This window comes from Sitophilus oryzae, unplaced genomic scaffold (genome assembly GCF_002938485.1).
Source record: "Sitophilus oryzae breed Bouriz unplaced genomic scaffold, Soryzae_2.0 scaffold_1297_pilon_pilon, whole genome shotgun sequence".
Lineage (NCBI taxonomy): Eukaryota > Metazoa > Arthropoda > Insecta > Coleoptera > Curculionidae > Sitophilus > Sitophilus oryzae.
Genome location: NW_022145945.1, coordinates 4,842,040 through 4,860,766, shown reverse-complemented (window position 1 = coordinate 4,860,766; position 18,727 = coordinate 4,842,040). Strand labels below are relative to the sequence as shown.

At 32.1% G+C, this 18,727-nt stretch overlaps 2 protein-coding genes across 4 annotated transcripts in view; both read left to right on the top strand.

Moving 5' to 3' along the window:
• LOC115874627 (low-density lipoprotein receptor-related protein 6) overlaps positions 1–13,744 on the top strand; it is a 29,015-nt gene extending 15,271 nt beyond the window's left edge. The window contains exons 11-25 of the mRNA XM_030889839.1: positions 666–978; positions 2,356–2,507; positions 3,587–3,719; positions 3,780–3,911; positions 4,485–4,642; positions 4,702–4,947; positions 5,006–5,160; positions 5,255–5,505; positions 7,305–7,490; positions 7,553–7,791; positions 10,513–10,669; positions 10,739–10,922; positions 12,129–12,399; positions 12,499–12,718; positions 13,112–13,744. Coding sequence (XP_030745699.1) covers positions 666–978; positions 2,356–2,507; positions 3,587–3,719; positions 3,780–3,911; positions 4,485–4,642; positions 4,702–4,947; positions 5,006–5,160; positions 5,255–5,505; positions 7,305–7,490; positions 7,553–7,791; positions 10,513–10,669; positions 10,739–10,922; positions 12,129–12,399; positions 12,499–12,718; positions 13,112–13,355 — 3,041 coding nt within the window. The 3' untranslated portion in view covers positions 13,356–13,744. The remainder of the gene's footprint in view (positions 1–665; positions 979–2,355; positions 2,508–3,586; positions 3,720–3,779; positions 3,912–4,484; positions 4,643–4,701; positions 4,948–5,005; positions 5,161–5,254; positions 5,506–7,304; positions 7,491–7,552; positions 7,792–10,512; positions 10,670–10,738; positions 10,923–12,128; positions 12,400–12,498; positions 12,719–13,111) is intronic.
• A 4,186-nt stretch (positions 13,745–17,930) lies between these two features.
• Positions 17,931–18,727, top strand: part of LOC115874630 — a 47,128-nt gene continuing 46,331 nt past the window's right edge. For 2 of the 3 annotated variants that reach the window (XM_030889847.1, XM_030889846.1), the window contains exon 1: positions 17,931–18,442. In XM_030889847.1, coding sequence (XP_030745707.1) covers positions 18,278–18,442 — 165 coding nt within the window. In that variant the 5' untranslated portion in view covers positions 17,931–18,277. The remainder of the gene's footprint in view (positions 18,443–18,727) is intronic. The other variant, XM_030889848.1, reaches the window with a different exon arrangement.

Below are 18,727 nucleotides of genomic sequence, written 5' to 3'. Positions count from 1 at the left end.
TTCTGGAAACTTTGGCAGCATATTCTGCAGGTAAAAATAAGTAAAAAAGTTCCATAAATGCATGTCCTGAAAGGCTTGGTTTCGGAGATATGTAAAAGTTTTTTTTTTCGTTTTTATGTAGAAGTTTCATTTTTATTTCAACTTTTTCCAAATAAATTCTGAAGTGACGTCAAAAATTGTAAAGATCAAAATTGGTATCTGGGAGTTTTTTGACATGAGAAATTTGATTTTGATGTTAATATGACCCCTACTTGCAGAGGGCGCCACCTACTTATTTTTAAACTGGTTTGAAGAGTAATAACTTTTCGTCCGTACCTGTATAAAACTTGAAGAGTAATAACTTTTCGTCCGTACCTGTATAAAACTATCTAGTCAAAAAATGTATATTTGACTGGTTTTGCATTGTTACCTGTTCAATTTTAATTTAAAAATAAATGCATCAGTTTTTCTGAAATTACTTAAAATCGGCTTGTCCAAAATTGTTCATATTTGACATGTGTATTCAACCATATGCAGACCTTTAAAAAAACTATTTACGACTTAGCTAGTTTTGTTCATATGGGCGTGAAATTGGATGTCGCCAATGTATAAATAGTTTCTTATCTTCTTATCTATGACATTGAAAATCTAAAAGAATGTATTTTATTTATTTAAATTTCTTTTAGGAGATAATAGACAGGTAATCGTGGACCAAATGGAAAACATTATGGGCCTAAAAGCCGTCAGACTACAAGAACCGTCCGGTTGGAATGTGTGCAAAGACAACAACGGAAATTGTTCGCAACTGTGCCTTCACCGACACGACAAAACTAGAGTGTGCGCATGTCAAATCGACTACGAACTGTCTAAAGACAAAAGGCAGTGTGTCCAAGCGGACGTGTTTTTATTGTACACCATGAAGGATAGAATTGGGAGGATAAGCATTGAAAACGAGCCGCTGGAAAACAACTTGCATATCCCAAATATTAAACACGCTAGGTAAGTTAGAAGTTTGGTTAAAATGTATAAAAACGATTTTTTTAATAAGGATATTTTTCTCACACAAGGCTTTTCTTCCATTATATATTTCTATAAATTGGATTATAATCTCAAAAACCTATTTGTTTCAAAACTTTATATAGTCTGTCCAACGAGAAGATCCTTGACAGTGATAGATGTATCTGTCATTTTAATTTCAAAGTAGTTTATTTTATTTTACAAAGAAATAAGTTGGTACAACTGGAACGCATAGCAGGATATATTTAAAATTTGATTGACAAGATGACAAGTGATTAGGTACTTCAAAATATTGCGAAAAAAACTGTATAAAACTGAAAAAATGTAATCGAGTTATTTTATTTAATAAAAACGGTATGTGTTAATACAAAACAAACAAGAACAAGACACTACATACCAAAAAAATATAAAAAAGAACTATTATTTACTTTCGAGCTTTATGAAACTACCCGCATTTATGATTATATTTATCAATATAACTTATGTACAAATACAAATTTGTAATATTCCACAGGAATAAATAAAACAACATAGGTAAATAAAACAAACTATTTTATTAATAATAACACCTACCAAATTTTATACCTTAAAGGTTGATTAATTAATTTTAATCTTAATTTTTTTAAACCAGTACCTTTTGACATTATTTTTCTGCAGTACTAAAATCCATTATTTACCTATCGTGTGATGTCGATATTTTACCGCTACTATAGTTTTTAGTATGTGTTTAGTTTGATCTTCTACCATATACGAGATGCACTTATCTACGACGAAATGGTATACAAACTTTATCGATGGCAACTTCATTGGTGTATAAGCCTTTCTGCCTGGGCAGCGAGTATTAACCATAAACTGTGCTCTGGGTCTACACTTAATTTTCACTCGATTTTTCCTCCACTTGACTTCAAAAGACACAAAACACACGTAATAATACGAATCAAAATGCATCATCTTCCAAAACGCAGGGTATTTAACAAAAGTTGACACAAAATTATAACCTATAATTTGGCAAGACTTTGACAAGCGTCAAAAATGACAAAAATCTAAAGGCGAGTTCATACGCATCGTTTGTCGTTCATCGTTCCGTCAAACCAATAAAATCGAAATACGATCTGTCATTTTTTAAATAAACCAATAAAACTGGTTAAAAACAACAAGACACGACGCATGACGGATTTATATTTAAACCCATCCATAGATAACTTAAAAATTATTAGAAACTTTTTTTAGTAAAATAAATAGATTGGTATGGGACGTCATCTGCTTTTCTTCTGTCATCGTCTGTCGAAATCTTACCTGAGAAAAAAAACAGAGTATAGTGGCTGTATATTTATACATTTTTTACATTTGTTATTACAGTTCAATAGATTTTGATACAAACTCAATGAGAATTTATTGGAGCGATAGCAAGCTACGTTCTATCATGAAAGCCTACATAAATGGATCTGAACCTCAGAAAGTTATTGACTTGGGACTAGCCTCTGCAGAAGACATTGCTGTTGATTGGTTAGGTATGTGTACAAAATCTATGGTAATCGCAAAACGATTTCCGGTGCACGTGATCAACAACTTGAGTGACAAGCGATGGCGACAGCGCCAGATTGTGATGGATTTATGAGATGAATCTTAATTTAAAGTGACAAACAATGTATTTATTATATAGTTTTTTACGTTTTATTTTTAAATTAATAACTAATATTTTAGTAATTAACTGATTGATTTGTTTTATAGCTTATTTTACTTATTACATATTGACAAAAACTAGTCCATTATGAAGATTATTCTAAGCGTTATTATGGGTTATTTAATTATTTATTGATGTACATCTTACAACGCCATAAGTGGTAATAACAAGTAAGAGGGTGCTATTAATGCATAAACTAATAATCACAGTATTTAATAAAAAGTAACGTAGAAATAACTTTGAAAGTGGTGTAATGTCCTTATCATTCAAACTTACTTCTCTGACTGCAGTCAAGGGTAATAAAGGACCTTTATTGTCACGTTCTCGTTTAAAATAGTTTATCAGGGAAGCTACAAGCTCTTTGCTTCGACTGCTTAAATGCTTCGGCATATTTTCAATCCACAATTTCAAAAAATGCAATACAAAAACTAGAAAATTTAGTTCTTAAAAGAAATGTTTGTGATTAAAAGTACAATTTTTAAAAAAAGACTATGAAAATAGGCAAAAAAACGAGAATTACTCACAAAGATTCATCAACAACAACACAATATTATACAAAATAATGACTGACATTAGGATAATTGTCAAATACATAATAAACGACAACCTTGCTGAAAACGGCGCAATGTGACAACATAGCGATAATAAAATTCGGTTTAAACTAGTTTTTGCAGCTTTAATCTAAATAAAATATCTGTTACAATCATTTGAATAAAAATGAAGAGCTGGTTGATATCTTAAATTATACAACAAACTTAAACATTTTTGCCGAAATTTCATTTAGTCAGGTTTGTAGACTTTATTGTCAATGTCATATGATCGATGACGTGCATCCGAAAATTTGCGATTACAATATGTTTAGTCTGTCCAGTGATGAGTATAATACTATAATATCTCAAATTTTAGGGTTAAATATCTATTGGACTGATCCGACATCTCATAGAATTGAAGTAGCGAGACTCACAGGTACATCAAGAAAAACCTTATTATGGCATGAGACTTATGAGCCTTATAGTATTGTGTTGGATCCAGTGTCAGGGTATGTATAACAAGACAACATAGTTATGGAATATAGTTATATATTTTTTGTGTTTTTCAGTTACATGTACTGGTCTGAATGGGGTCAATCGAATTCAATAAAAAAAGCTGCAATGAATGGGTCAAAACAAAGGAAGTTGATTTCAACAAATGGTAGAGCTATAGGTCTGACACTAGATTATGAAAGGAGAAGGTACGTAATGCTTAATTTAAAAATGTATTTGGTAAATATTGATTAAATATGAATTAATTTAGTTTCTATCATTAGCTACTACTTTTGAGATGAAGCGGCAACACTGTAATGCTATAAATAATTTACGTTCACCAAGCAGGTGCGTCTATATAAACATCCAAATTTTCGTTTCCATACAACCTCTTGCCTCTACATACAACGTTTCCCTACATCACACCTTGTATACTTATTGTAGCCCTTTTCTTATTATTTGATTTTAAATTATTTTTTATGATATGATTATTAGAGTTAAGATTATTAGCGCGTGTTCCCAGTTTATTAATATCAAGTAGGTGTTTGGGCATTGCTCATTTTGGTTGTTTTTCTGTTTGTAATTTTAGGCACTTACCTTACAGTTTTAATCATAGAGTTAAAAATTAAGTTTTGATCGATTTTTAATTTTGACATGAACATGATTATAACCTCTAAAGTGAAATGACAGCTACTACAAACAAATGTGCAATAATTTAACTTTGAAGGATGGTTGTACAGAGTATAATATGAGTCCTATTATTTTATTGAAATTATTTTCAGGTTATATTGGGCTGAAAATGACCATTCATGCAATATGTCTGCTATATGGTCGGCAGATTTAGATGGCAATGACAAAAAGATCATCGTAAACCACGGAGTTTGCAATCCAAGCGGTTTATCTTTATATAAAGACCACATTTATTGGACTGATGCGACAAGTCAGTTTCTTTTAAGCAGAATATGTTCTAGTTATTGACTGATTAACTATTTGTTTTAGATCAATTGTATCGTGCCGAAAAATATGAAGGATCAAGCTTCACATCCATAATGCCATTGAGTGAGAATCCAACTGATCTGATCGTGTACCAGTCAGCAAAACAAAATCAATCGAATCAATGCGCTACCAGCAATGGAGGGTGTTCTCATTTGTGTTTAGCTCTACCTGCCGACAACCCGGATGAACACACAAAATATACGTGCGCATGTCCTACGCATTATATCTTGCAAAATAATGAATGTATACGTAAGTTTTTAATTATTTGTTTTGAATAATGTTTTAACTTCTTTTTTTTTTGTGGTAGCTCCTACAAGTTTTATGATATATAGTTTAAAGAATTTGGTTGTGAGATTAGTGCCTGATGATGTTTCCGATTGTCCTGAAGCAGTGTTGCCGATTCAGGGTTTAAAGGCCGTGAGAGCAATTGATTTTGACCCAAAGAATAATGTTGTTTATTGGGTAAGTCATTTCTTTTTGTTATTGGGTCTGCTGAAGAAATTCTTAAAATATTAAGTTCTCTTCAATAACTTTATATTTTATTTTTTCGTTACAGGTGGATGGTAAGGTTCATGCTATAAAGTCGGCAAATATAGGCAGTCAACACGTTAACACGGTCGTACCCAATAGTCACGACATAAGACCATTCGACATTGCCATTGATGCCATAGGTCGCCTTCTTTTTTGGACATGCGCTGTTCAAAATGTCATCAACGTAACCAGATTGGACAATTCGAACCCTTTCGGTAATCTGAAGACTAGAGATGGAGAAATACCGCGATTAATTGTCATACACGTCACGAAAAGGTATTAACTTTTATTATATTATCTGATTTTTAAACGCTAAACAAGAGATATACTTAAGAAAATGACCTAAACATATAACTCTTTTTCACACAAGACTAATATGTTCCTTAAGTTTCTTTGTTTATTTGTTATCGTTTCATTCAGTGGTATACAGGGTGTCCCAGGCTGAGCGTGCATTAGAAGTTTCTAGAGAACTGCAATATCTAGATCGGAGATTTTTTGCACATCATCGTTCCACACGAGATCTATCGATTAAAAATATTCTTAATATGGCAGTACTTCCGGAAATACCGGAAGTCGACAGCAACTTTCTTATTTCAAATTGGTGCTCCCATTTTTTAATACATACTTAAATTCTGTATAAAATTTTATGAATTTTGATATTAAACACTCGATACCTAACATAAACCGTTTTTGAGTTGGAAAAAATATTTAAAATTTTTAGACGAAAAAAACTGCCTGTCAAAAATATGTCTATAGTCTAAGTGTCAAATTCAGTTATTACCACAGCCACTGTGTGTGCAAAGAGAAGACTATTTAGAGTGGCTATCTATTTCGAAAATTAAATTTTCGAATGTCATATAATAATGGCCGCAGCTATCATGGAATTGAGTATCATGAATTGAATCTTAAATCATTTTTTCAAATTGAAACCCACTTTGTTATTTCACTAGTAAAAATATATATCGTATTTTCGTTCTTTAGTGATATCTAATAGCTGATATTATTAATATTCAAGCGCAAAGTTGGCTCGAAAATTATGCTGCTTTTTGAACAAAGCGTCAAAATATGACATGGCCAGATCTAGTGTTTTACATCACTTGCCGTTTAAGTAACGAATTGAAAAGCTTTTTCACTAAGCTTTTCAATTCGTTACTTTTTGACTATACATGTTCCTATACCTACCTAAAATAAATATTTTTTAAGTTATTTAAGATTTAGTTTTAAAGCGTATATTTTTCTTGATTTTAACGAGTAGCCTATGACTTTAAACGTCAAGTGATGTGAAACAATAGATCTGGCCATATCATATTGTGACACTTTGTTCAAAAAGCAGTATGTCATCGATCATCATTTCCAAGCCAACTTTGCGCTGTTTTTATTTCGATCATACGGTTTATTATTAATAATGAATAATATCAACTATTAGATATCACTAAAGAGCGAAAATACGAGATATATTTTTATAAATACACTTTAAATTCTTAAGACAGGCAGTATTTATAATATAGGAAATTCAAATAATTCGTTTTCTGACAGATGTAAATAAATTGTCTCACTGTTTGACTTTGTTGACTTTGATTCTTGAAATAGATAGCTACATGTCTTCTCTTTATGTCACAGTAGCTGTGGTAATCACTAATTTTGACTTTTAGGCTATACAAATTTTTTTGATGGGTAGTCTTTTTCGTCCAAATATTTTAAATATTTGTTTTTTCAAAACCGGTTAATGTTAAGTATAGAGTGTTTAACATCGGTATTCATAGAATTTTACAGAGAATTTAAGTATGTATTAAAAAATGGGTGCAACGATTTAAAATAATAAAGTTGTTAATTTCCGGAAGTGCCGCCATATTGAAAATATTTTTAATCAATAGATCTCGTTGTAAAACAACGATGTGCAAAAAATCTCCGATCTAGATGTTGTAGTTCTCTAAAAACAAAATAAAATGCACGCTCAGCCTGAGCTGAGATACCTTATATATTGTGGTTAGATTAAAGCTACAACTCTGTTTTTTGACTTAATAAAATTCAATACACTTTTAATTCAACTTTATTTTTGTTGTGTATTTTCTTAGGCTGCTGTTTTATACCGATATGGGTGACACTCCTCAGTTAATTCGAACTCGATTAGATGGATCTTATAGACTTGTGATAACTACGGCCGACGACATAAAAGCAATAGCTGTCGACATTGAAAATGATTCAGTGGTCTGGTCTCAAGGCCAGAGCATCTATATCAGCAATATCGATGGCGAAAACAAGTATGAGAATGTTTCTTAATGTTTCTTCTTGTAATTACTTAAAAATACTTTAATGATTTCAGACATGTACTGCTAAGCGAAAATAAATCAAAAATCTCTCAACTCACCGTCCATTCTGGATGGCTGTACTGGATTGATAAAGAGCTGAACGAACTCCAGAGACTGGAACTGACGACTGGCAAATCGAGGTCGACCCTACCCATTCAGGCTTCGCATATAGTCGACTTAATCTCCGTAAACAAGCTTCAAAATCATAGTTGTAACGTGCAGAAGAGATGCTCGCATTTTTGTATATTAAATGGTAAAAAAATTGGTTTGTTTTAGATATTTTTTTACTGATATTCAATTAGTGATGGGCATTACGATTCATTTTAGTGAATCGAATCACACGATTCAATTTCTCATATTGAATCGATTCCTATATATTCCTTCCATATGCACAATTTACTTTTCGTAAAAACAAGAATCGTAACTGGCACTACTGGCGATAATTTTGCGGGACAATTACTTAAGGTACCACAAAAAGAAATATACAGTTCTTTTGTTTGTTTTTCAACACTTTTTGACACTAGCATAATTGGATTTAGGGAATGCAATCCCGCAAATGCGGGATCCCGCTGAGATTCCGCGGGATTTACCGTGCGGGATCTACGGGATTGACACATTACTACTGGGTAACCGAATCGATCTCGATCAAGGTCAAACCGCTTCGTTCCGGGCCGATGCATCGACGCTCGGAACCCGGGGGATTCCCCTTACGCCTTGGCCATTAAAATAAGTGAAACAAACACGTTAGTTGTTAGATTTCTTTCTGGCGTATGTGCGTAAGCAGCGTAAGTGAAGAAAAGTGTTTAACTAGTACTTGTGGACAATTTCGTCAAATAAACTGCCGGACATAATTATCGGGACAAGCAAAATTTTAAGGTAAATTTAAAGTTGAATATCTCATGAACTAAAAAAGTTTTTGGAATGTGGTTGGGACCAGGTTTTAAAAACATCTACTGTGACTAAGATGCTATGTGGTTTTCGAAAATATATTTAGCGAATTATCGTATAGAGGGTGTTTTACAAGAGTGTGAAAATTTGGTCAAGAATCTTTTTTACCGCAAATTTACAATCTTAAAATTTTTTTTACCAAATACGACTAATCTGCATTGAAATTAGAAAAAAACAATTTGATCGGTTTTTTATTTTTTTTTTTGTTTTAAGGAAAATACATTTTTTCGAAAAATATGCATTTTTAGTCATACGTATGGTCCTAAATGGTACAAAAAGCTTTGTACATATGCCAAAAAATTATTGATATAGAGTGTATCTAAAAGCAGATAACTAACACAAGTTAAAAAAAATCAGTTTTTTAGTTCAAGAGATATTCAACTTTAAATTTACCCTAAAATTTTGCTTGTCCCGATTCCCGATAATTATGTCCGGCAGTTTTGTTAAATAGATTACTTGTATTACGTCCAATGTAAACCAGCTAATCACTAAAATGGGTGTCAGTGTAGTTTACAGAGAAAATAAAGGCTCAAGTTTAGTTTGGGATTATTTCTTAAAATCTGAAGATGGTTTTACAGCTAAATGTAATTTATGCCCTAACATTATTAAAATCTCTGCTCGTTCTACGAAAGGTCTTCATACCCACTTACAGACGAAGCATAATATGAATTTGAAAGTCAAGAGCAACAGCGAGAGTGTTGTTATTAATAAAATAATACAGGAAAAGAGACCTAGTGCCAGTAGTTCAAGTTTTACTACTATTTCTAAGCGCTCAGGCTCAGATGATCCAAGTTCTTCTGTGCTACCTAGGAAAAAGAAAATTACGGATTATTTTCAATCTGAGAAAAAAATTACTTTTCTGCTACTATAGCCTGTTTTTAATTGCATAAAACCATTATATTAGCAAGTTTAATAGGTTAAGTACAAAGAGGAGCATTTATTGTTTACAATCCCGCAATTTTGCGGATCCCGCGGGATTGATTGCTTTAATCCCACGGGTTTGCGGGATTGAGATTTTGATGCGGGATTGCATTCCCTAATTGGATTGATTATTTTACAAATAATATTAAATTATCAATCCACTTCATATATACTACTTATTAAAGACTTCTTAATACCAATATTTTTAGAGCCATATTTTAATTCCGATTTAATTATCATATAATAAATAGTATATAATACCGCACAATCAAAAAAAAAATGGCATCCAGTTGGCTTGAAAATGAACATCGATGACATTGCCCATATAATTTGACATATAAAATGACGGCGATTTTCATTTTATAACCATCACTGACGCCGTTTTTTTTTCTTATTGAGCAGATGCTAGCAATATTTATTTGGAGTTGCATAAAAACACGATTTCGTCTTTTAGTCCGACATTCAATGGTTTATAGTAGGTAATATTATTGTAACAAAAATATTAACGTAAAAATTAAATACTTTACAGATACTCCCGTACTAAGCACAGTATAAATCTGTTTTTTCTTGTAAATAACATTCTTATCGTTTGCATTTTATGCCCATGATGTTTGTTTAGGGCTTTTTTTCAACTCTAAATATTGGTGCCTGACTCTATGCTTATATCACCGCCGCGCCGTAGAAACAAACGATCGCATGGTGATCCGATTCAATTCTCACGATTCTTTTTTACGGCTCATCGTTCAAATCTTATGGATTGGTGCTGTCCACTATTCATTTGAACGAACCGTATTGTAAGCAATGAATCAATTCTCACGATTCTTTGAACGAGCGACCGCATTGTGATCCGATTCAATTCTCACGACTCTTTTTTACGGCTCATCGTTCAAATTTTATGGATCCGTGCCGGCCACGATGCATTTGACCGAACCGTATTGCAAGCAATGAATCAATTCTCATGACTCTTATGGATCCGTGCTGGCTACGATTCAATTGAACGAACCATATTCTAAGCAGTGAATCGAATCACACGATTCATTTTTAATACGCGTTCGAATGAACGACTCGTGTAATCTTTGCCCACCTCTATATTCGATTATTTTAGGCACATCTCCTCACTGTGCGTGTCCCCATGGTAAAATGTTGCAAGAAGATAAAGGTTCTTGCCAGGCGATCCCTAATTGCGGTCCAGAAAGGTTTACTTGTACCATTGTATCTTCCGAATCCAGAGATTGTATTCCTATAGCTTGGAGATGCGACAGGTATTTATTTTAGATTACATATTTTTATTTTTTTGAGTTTTTTTTAACGAATTTGAATATTTTTTTCAGGCAAATCGATTGTTCTGACGGTAGCGATGAATTGGACTGCCCCAGCTGTCAACCGAATCAGTTCAGGTGTCAGGACGGTCACTGCATTGATAAATCCTACGTTTGTAATAATGTCAACGATTGCGCAGATCGTTCTGACGAGAAAAACTGTTGTAAAAATGGATTTGCCTGCCCTCAAACAGAAGTAAATGTTTATTTTTTATAATATATTTTTTGTTGTAGCTATTCTATTTAAATTTAAATTTGGCATGGTAAAAATAGTAATGTGGATAGTTGGTTTTGTTAGGAATGAGGTAGTTTGTCACTTGTAGAATATGCATGTTTAGTTTATAAATACGCAAATCATGCGTTATTATGTGTGTCGTTATGTATTTCTGTTGATTTTGTGAATAAATATTGAAAAAATAATAGCTTTACCTCTTTTACTACATTTTTATTCTTACATATTTAATATTTTTGAACGATTATCGAATAAAGGTAGGTCCGTATCTTTGAATAAAAATATTAAGGAAGGAATATAATGCTATCCATGTATTCATGCAAGATAGACGGACAAAGAGCCCTAGGATAGGGATCCTTGACAGTTCTGTTTGACGATTCATTTGACACATTTGAATTTGATATGAAGTTTTTTGGATTGGTCAGTCTTTACTGAGCTTATTTTATGTTATTTATTATTTATTCTACTACTGATAGTTGTTTAAAGGTAATAAATTTAAAAGGAAATTGTAGCACAACTTAAATGTGTGACACTATCGAAAAAAACTGTAAAATAGTTGGTTGTGTAGCGTGCGGTAGATCTCGGTCAAAAATCCAGGGAAATAATGGAATAACTTTTTGCTAGTAAGTGGCTATATAATATACATACGTGTAATAAACCGATCATTTATGAAATTCACTTAAAATTAACTAATTATGTATATATTTTTTCTTACATTTTTGCTTTTATTTACTAGGTACTTGTCAAAGAATTTAGATACGTCAATTTAACTTACTTGCTACAGTAGCGTATCGGATGTTTGTGTTTATAAATAATTATTATAACTTATCTATTTTTATTAGAATTATATATTTTTACAACAATTTTAATAACTACCAACATTTATTCACAACGTAAAATAAAATAACAAATTATTGAGTCTACCCCACGTCTACCCTACATCATATTTTTACACGTTCTGAATAAAATTACAACGGCACTGATAAACCGAAATTTAAGTCGGCCATTTTAGGAGCCCGTCGCGGTCGATCTAAAATTTTTGATATTCTCCTTACTTAAACTTTTTTTATTCAAAGTCCCTTATTATTTATTTCTTGTTATGATTATAATAATCATACTTCATACTGCAATGTCAGGTTTGTTTTCTAACCTTAGAGTCTCTCTATGTAGGTTTGTTTGGCTTCGTCGTTGGTCTGCGATGGCCTGGAAAACTGCGCAGACGGTTCTGACGAGAGGGACTGTCCCAATCAGGCCAATCACGATGTCGAGATATGGAAGGGGCCGATTTTTGCGGTTATGGCCGTCATATCGTTCATTTCGCTCATTGGATTTGTGGTATATTATCGCAAAAGGTGCATACCCAGAGAGGAGGTCATTGAACCACCAGAAGACAGTTTAAGCCCTTTAGATCCTAATGGACACAACAAGCATCTCAGAAAAGGTAAAAAATTCGTACTTTATATCTTAAGGACGAATCATTACACGTTCTTTATCAAAAAATCACATACAAATTTACGTATAAAAATACGTATTTTTACAGCTTTTCCAGACGTAGTTAGAATGTCTATGCTGAGTGATAGCGGTCTTTCGACTTACGATCATAGGCACATCACCGGGGCTTCCAGCAGTTCAAATACCAATGGTTCTAGCAGCGGCTGTTATCCTAGAGAAACGTTAAATCCGCCGCCAAGTCCGGCAACTACGGCAGCGTCCACCAGAGGGAGCAGTCCGTCAAGATATAGACCTTACAGACATTATAGGTATGTACGATACGAGTATAGTCTATCCAACGACAAAATCCTTGACAGTAATAGATGTGTCTGTCATTTTAATTTTAAAGTAGTTTCACAAAATATCCCCCTTTAGAACTTCATCTGTCATGTTAAGAATTGAAAGTAAATAAAAAGCGCTTTTCGTGGTTGTTCGCATACAAAACGGCAATTAATGCTTGTACAGGTTTGTTCACCACATACGACACGGAGTATTGTAGCTAAACGATTAGATTTTTACAAATTGTAAATTTTGGGTTCGTTGAAGGACTATTAGAGCTACAATTTAAAAATATTTTTACAAGATACAGAGTGTCCCAAATAAATTTGAGTCACAACGATTCTCCGCTCATCTCTAGTTCATAACAATACTTTTTCTTACAGATCTATCAACCAGCCACCCCCTCCTACACCCAACTCGACCGACGTCAATGACGAAAGCGACTACAATTATCCGTTGAACAGAAGCAGATACGAGGGATCGTTTCCTCCACCTCCAACTCCCAGATCTCATTACCACCAGGAGAGTTGTCCTCCCAGTCCCAGTTCGAGGAGTTCCACGTATTTTAGTCCCTTACCGCCTCCGCCCAGCCCTGTGGCCAGCCCTAGAGGCGATTCCGATTCTTAAAATAAGGTTCTGAATCGTGTTTTGGACTGTACACTGTCACATAGCCCTTCGGTCAGCCTTGAAGGCGATTCCGTTTTTTCGATAACTTTTTGAATCGTTTTCTGAAGTTTACACAGAATTTTCTAACTATACAGAAGCGACACGAGCAATTTTTTTGTGCATCAAATTTTAAGTGAGTGATATTTGGTTAGCTAATGAATGCGTAAAAAATGAAATAATTGAAAAAAACGTGCCATCTCTCGTGGGCAGATTCCTCACGTTAAAATAAGATTTATTTTTCATATCGTTTTGTAGCTACAAGGACGTTTAATACCAATTAAAAGTTGTATCTTGATATTTTGTCGATTTCAATCTCCTTGATGAGATAAACGCAATTTTACTAATCACAATTTATAAATTTAAAATAAAATTATTAATAAATTATTTATTTTATCTAATGTATTATTAAACATTACTATTAGTCCAACCTACAGTAAATTCAAATAAAAAAAATAATGGTATTTAATTTAATTACAAAAGACCTAATTTAAAATTTTTTTAACATCCTGTAACTTTAAAACTATGCATTCCAATACCCATGTTTATGGGAACTTATTTTTCATTTTTAATGAGGAATCAATAAGTACTAATTTAACACTTTCGCTAGTTAATGATATTACAATTTTTAAAGGTTGCTAATAGACTTGGATCAAGGCAAATTAATAAAATTGCGTTTATCTCATCAAGGATGCCGAAATCAAAGTCAATAGGCAACTTTTAATCGGCATTAAACAGCTTACACTATTTCGCTAACAAGAGACAAAAAATCAGTGGCGTACATGCTTTTTTTAGAAAAATATTCCAGTGATAACCCATATGAACTTCTTTGGTGAATATATCGACATTTTTTTAGCATTAAAATATGTCTCACTTATAGTCACTTTTACCCCGAAAATTTCATTCAAATCGCTAAAAGTACTTGAAAGAAAATGATAATTAATCGAAAAACTATATCCCCCTGTAGCTACGAAACAAAACAGAATCGGACCTATGTATGTTGATATGGATATGAAAAATAAATCTTATTTTTACGTGAGGAATCTCCCCACGGGAGAGGGCACATGTTTTTTAAAACACACACATAGGTTTTGGTCTTTTTTTTTTCGAGTATTTGCTTCAAAACGTGAAAAAAGCTCGAACGAATATGATTACTTGTTTTTTTTTTATCCTTAATAACCATAATCACCTTGTAATTGTAGTTTTTTTTCAGTAAATTTGTCTTTACTAAATCAAATCAAAAAAGAATACGTCATAATAATAACAGCTATATAAAGAAATTACACATTTATCTCAAAACATTTTAAAAAAATTTGTATCTTTAATTTTTTTGTTTTGGTTTGGCTGACAGTTACTTTAATGGCGTCGAGGTTTTTAATTTCGCTTTTGTAAAGTTAAGGCATTCTGTGGTTACTATTTTCATTTGGATCTGTCTTGTTTGTTAGTTAAGTCTATATTCTGTCCACACGCACACAACGAGAGAATATTTGACGACACATTTTTCTGTTTATGTATTTAATTCAAAAGTAGACTGTATTTTCGGTAATTTTCTGGATGTCTTGTCAAACTCTTACCTTCTCTTGCTGGACAATATTTAAGGAATTTACATTATAGATTTGAATTTGTCATAAAGAAGTTGATTATGGAAATGACGCAAAAAAAGTGTTTCGCGTTTTTACAATTTTATAGTGAATTCCTACTATAATAGTTATTTCTTTTTGGGAATCATTATAAATATTTTGGTGACTGCACTAACAATTCATTTTTGTTAATTTTCAATAAAAATGAAATAAACAATTTGCTAAATGACAAAAACTATTTTGATTAAAAATTATTTTTTATGTTATTTTTTGACAAATTACGTATCTGACTGACAAAGATTATTATTGTCAGTTCACAGTTGATCGTATGATATTTACTTTTCAATAATGACATTTCCATAGTTGTTCTTTGTATCACATTGAATGGCATTGTGGTTAGTAACAGTAGTAATAATGATCTAACCTCACAACCTAACCACATCAGTACCGTGTGATCAAAAAGTTTTACCTGACATTGACGGTAATAAAAATTCTCATGTATAATCCGCTACAGGGTGGTCCGAACTGTATTCCGGAAACTTCGGCAGCATATTCTGCAGATAAAACTAAGTAAAAAAAATTGTATAAATGTATGTCCTAAAATGCTTAGTTTCGGAGATACAGGGTGTAGAAGTTTCATTTTTATTTCGATTTTTTTCGAAATAATTTCTGAAGTAACGTCAATATTTGGATGAAAATTGGTGTCTAGGAGTTTTTTGGTATGAGAAATTTAATTTTGATGGCAATATGAATCCTACTAATAGGGGGCGCCACCTGCATATTTTTTAACTGGTTTAAAGAATAATAACTTTTTGTCCGTACCTGTATAAAACTACTATAAAAATCTCGGAAATGTATATTTTTTCATTTAGTAGTTTTATACAGTTGAGGGTTGGAACCTTTGGTGTTATACAGGTACGGAGACGAAAAGTTATTACTCTTCCAAAAAGTTAAAACATATGTAGGTGGCGCTTCCTACAAATGGGAGTCATACTGATCAAATTTCTCACGTCAAAAAACTCCCAGACACCAATTTTCATCATAATATTGGCGTTACTTCAGAAATTATTTGGAAAAATTTGAAATAAAAATGAAACTTCTATGTATCTTCCCTGTATATAATATTAAACTAAGCATTTTAGGATATACATTTATACGAACTTTTTTACTTATTTTTATTTGCAGAATATGCTGCCTAAATTTCGGAAATATAGTTCGGGCCACCCTGTATAATAACGGTTGTTCTGTCATTGCTCAAAACCATTTCATTTGACCATAATACTTTCTGATCACATTGTAGTGTTGAATTTTAGTACAAATTGTCCTTCTTGACAAATTAACAAATCTATAACATTTCTTCTGTTTAAATTAGATAATTTTTAAGTTGTAAAAATGTTTTTTTTTGTTTACCTCATTAGTTTGTAGTTTAGTTTTAAGGTTATTTATTTTCGTTTTCAAACAACTTGATATAAATTTCATTTCATTGGAAGATGAAGCAGTTACAAAAAAATACCTGTTTAACTTAACCTATCTTTATTAGTGCAATTTGAAAAACTTTTTAGGCTTGTTTAATATTAAGTTTAATCAAAATCTTTTTAGGCCTAGTATACTTATAATTATGTGTTTTAGGAATAATAATTTAATTATCGTTGTTATTTAAAAAAAATGTGTTTCATCCTTTGTAACATAACCTATAGGTTTATCATTAAGATCTAATAACTACCCATTCATTGCCATTTTAATGTAATAATTGAATTAAATCAGATAAATACACTACTATAGTAAAGATAGGGTATTTACCTGGTGCGATTTTTAGGTAAGTTCAAATATAACAAAAATGTGATATCATTCTTAATGTATATGGTTTTTGTAGTGAAACAGACGCAACAATGATTAAGCTTTAAAAATACCTATTTGTGCCTATACAATTAACAAACGTGTATTGTAAATAAGTTACTGTAGGTTTTGACAATCTATATCGATTTGTTCTACTCAGTTTTTTAAGATAATACAACAAAAATAAATATCTTTTGTAAAAATTTATTTTGCACTGTCATTTTTCTATATTAAACTAGTTCAAATATTTGAAAAACTTGTATAAACATTAATTTACAAAAAGTGATATGTTTCACCGGAAATTTACATTTTTAAAATGGCGCCTTCGGTATTTTTTTACTTTATTTGATAGAAAATGACACTCTGAATAGAATGACATATCATATGTCAACTTTTGACATTGCTTTAAAAAAATCGTATTTTAAATTGCAATCTAGAGTGTTATGGTGTCTGTTGCTATTGTGTCTGGAAAAATACTAATTTTTATTCCAGGAGCCTTGGAAAAATAGATTTGATCGTCTAATGTTTTTAGGGTCTTGTTCTGGCCATTTAGAAAATGTCCAAATCGTATTTTTTAAACATATCTCATTTTTTTCAAATGGAACGAGGGTGGCTCATTAGCATATTTTTTGGGAAAAAAACATTTTTTTACAAATAATTTGGTACCACACACTTACAATTTTAAATAAGCCATGTGAGAAAATGTTAAAATTGACATATGAAATGTCATTCTATTCGGAGTGCCATTTTCTATCGAACAAAGTAAAACAATACCAAGGATGCCATTTAAAAATCAAAAATGGTAGTCATTTCCTGTGAAACAGGAAGTGACAAAAAACAATTGAATACGTCAATCAATCCCACAATTTATGTCATATAAATTACTGTAGGAAGCTTGGCATATACTAACATACCAAATCTCGTTTCTTTATTTGAAAAAACAAAAAAGTTATAGGGTGAGCCTAAAGACGCTGAGCCACTTTTGAGACGCATCTGGTATATAAAAGTAAATTAAAGAGTATTGTTAGTTGCCTAACCAAAAGTTTAGAGATTTAAAATTCTCCCACCCTAGATATTTGGCCATTTAACCAATGCTACCAACAGAAACTGTATAAAACAAAAAGTATTTCCATATTCCCAAATCCCAAACAATTTGCCAAGAAAACCGCCCAATAGTAGGGCAAAAACGTCAAATAACGATTGATTTCTGTTCAGTGTCTCTGTGGAGCTGTATATAATTTTACTTATGCATTAGGGCGTGAAAATTACAAAATATGGCGATTTTTAGATCACTTTATTGATAGCCGTTCCAGGTTTTAAATAATCGATGTGCATGTTGTATTTTAAAGTGTGCTATGTATTTGAGTTGTTCGAGTGTTTTAAAAATGTTTTGATGTCGTCAAAGTTAGGTTATGAGTGTTTAGAAGATATCGGGCCCCCGTCCTCTTATTCGATAATTTGCATTTGGAAATGAGTACTTGGGCAGCGAGAATGCATAGGCGCGCGGCGACTTTTAGTAACGTAGTTACGTCCTGCGGTCATCCCTCCGGTCCCTACCCGAGAAGACTGGAAAAAGTTAAATTTGGGGTACCACTCGAAGAAGTTTGTAAAAATGATATTCCAGGCCCGCTGTTGGTACGTAACGTCTTTTATGTTTGGATATTTGAGTTAGTAGAAAGAGTTCTCTTGTTTACTTTAAGATTTATAGGTAATTTAATCTTTATCAATTCTAAACAAAGCTAAATTATCATTCTTAGTATGAACCTAAATTGTGTGTTGAAGATGCGAATAAAGATAGTTGAATGTTAAATTTACATATCTTTAACAATGTAAATAAATATTTTGATATACCTATATTACTCTTGGTACTCAATTTACTAGCTAATAAATATTAAAAATTATTGCAGTTAAAATTAGTGT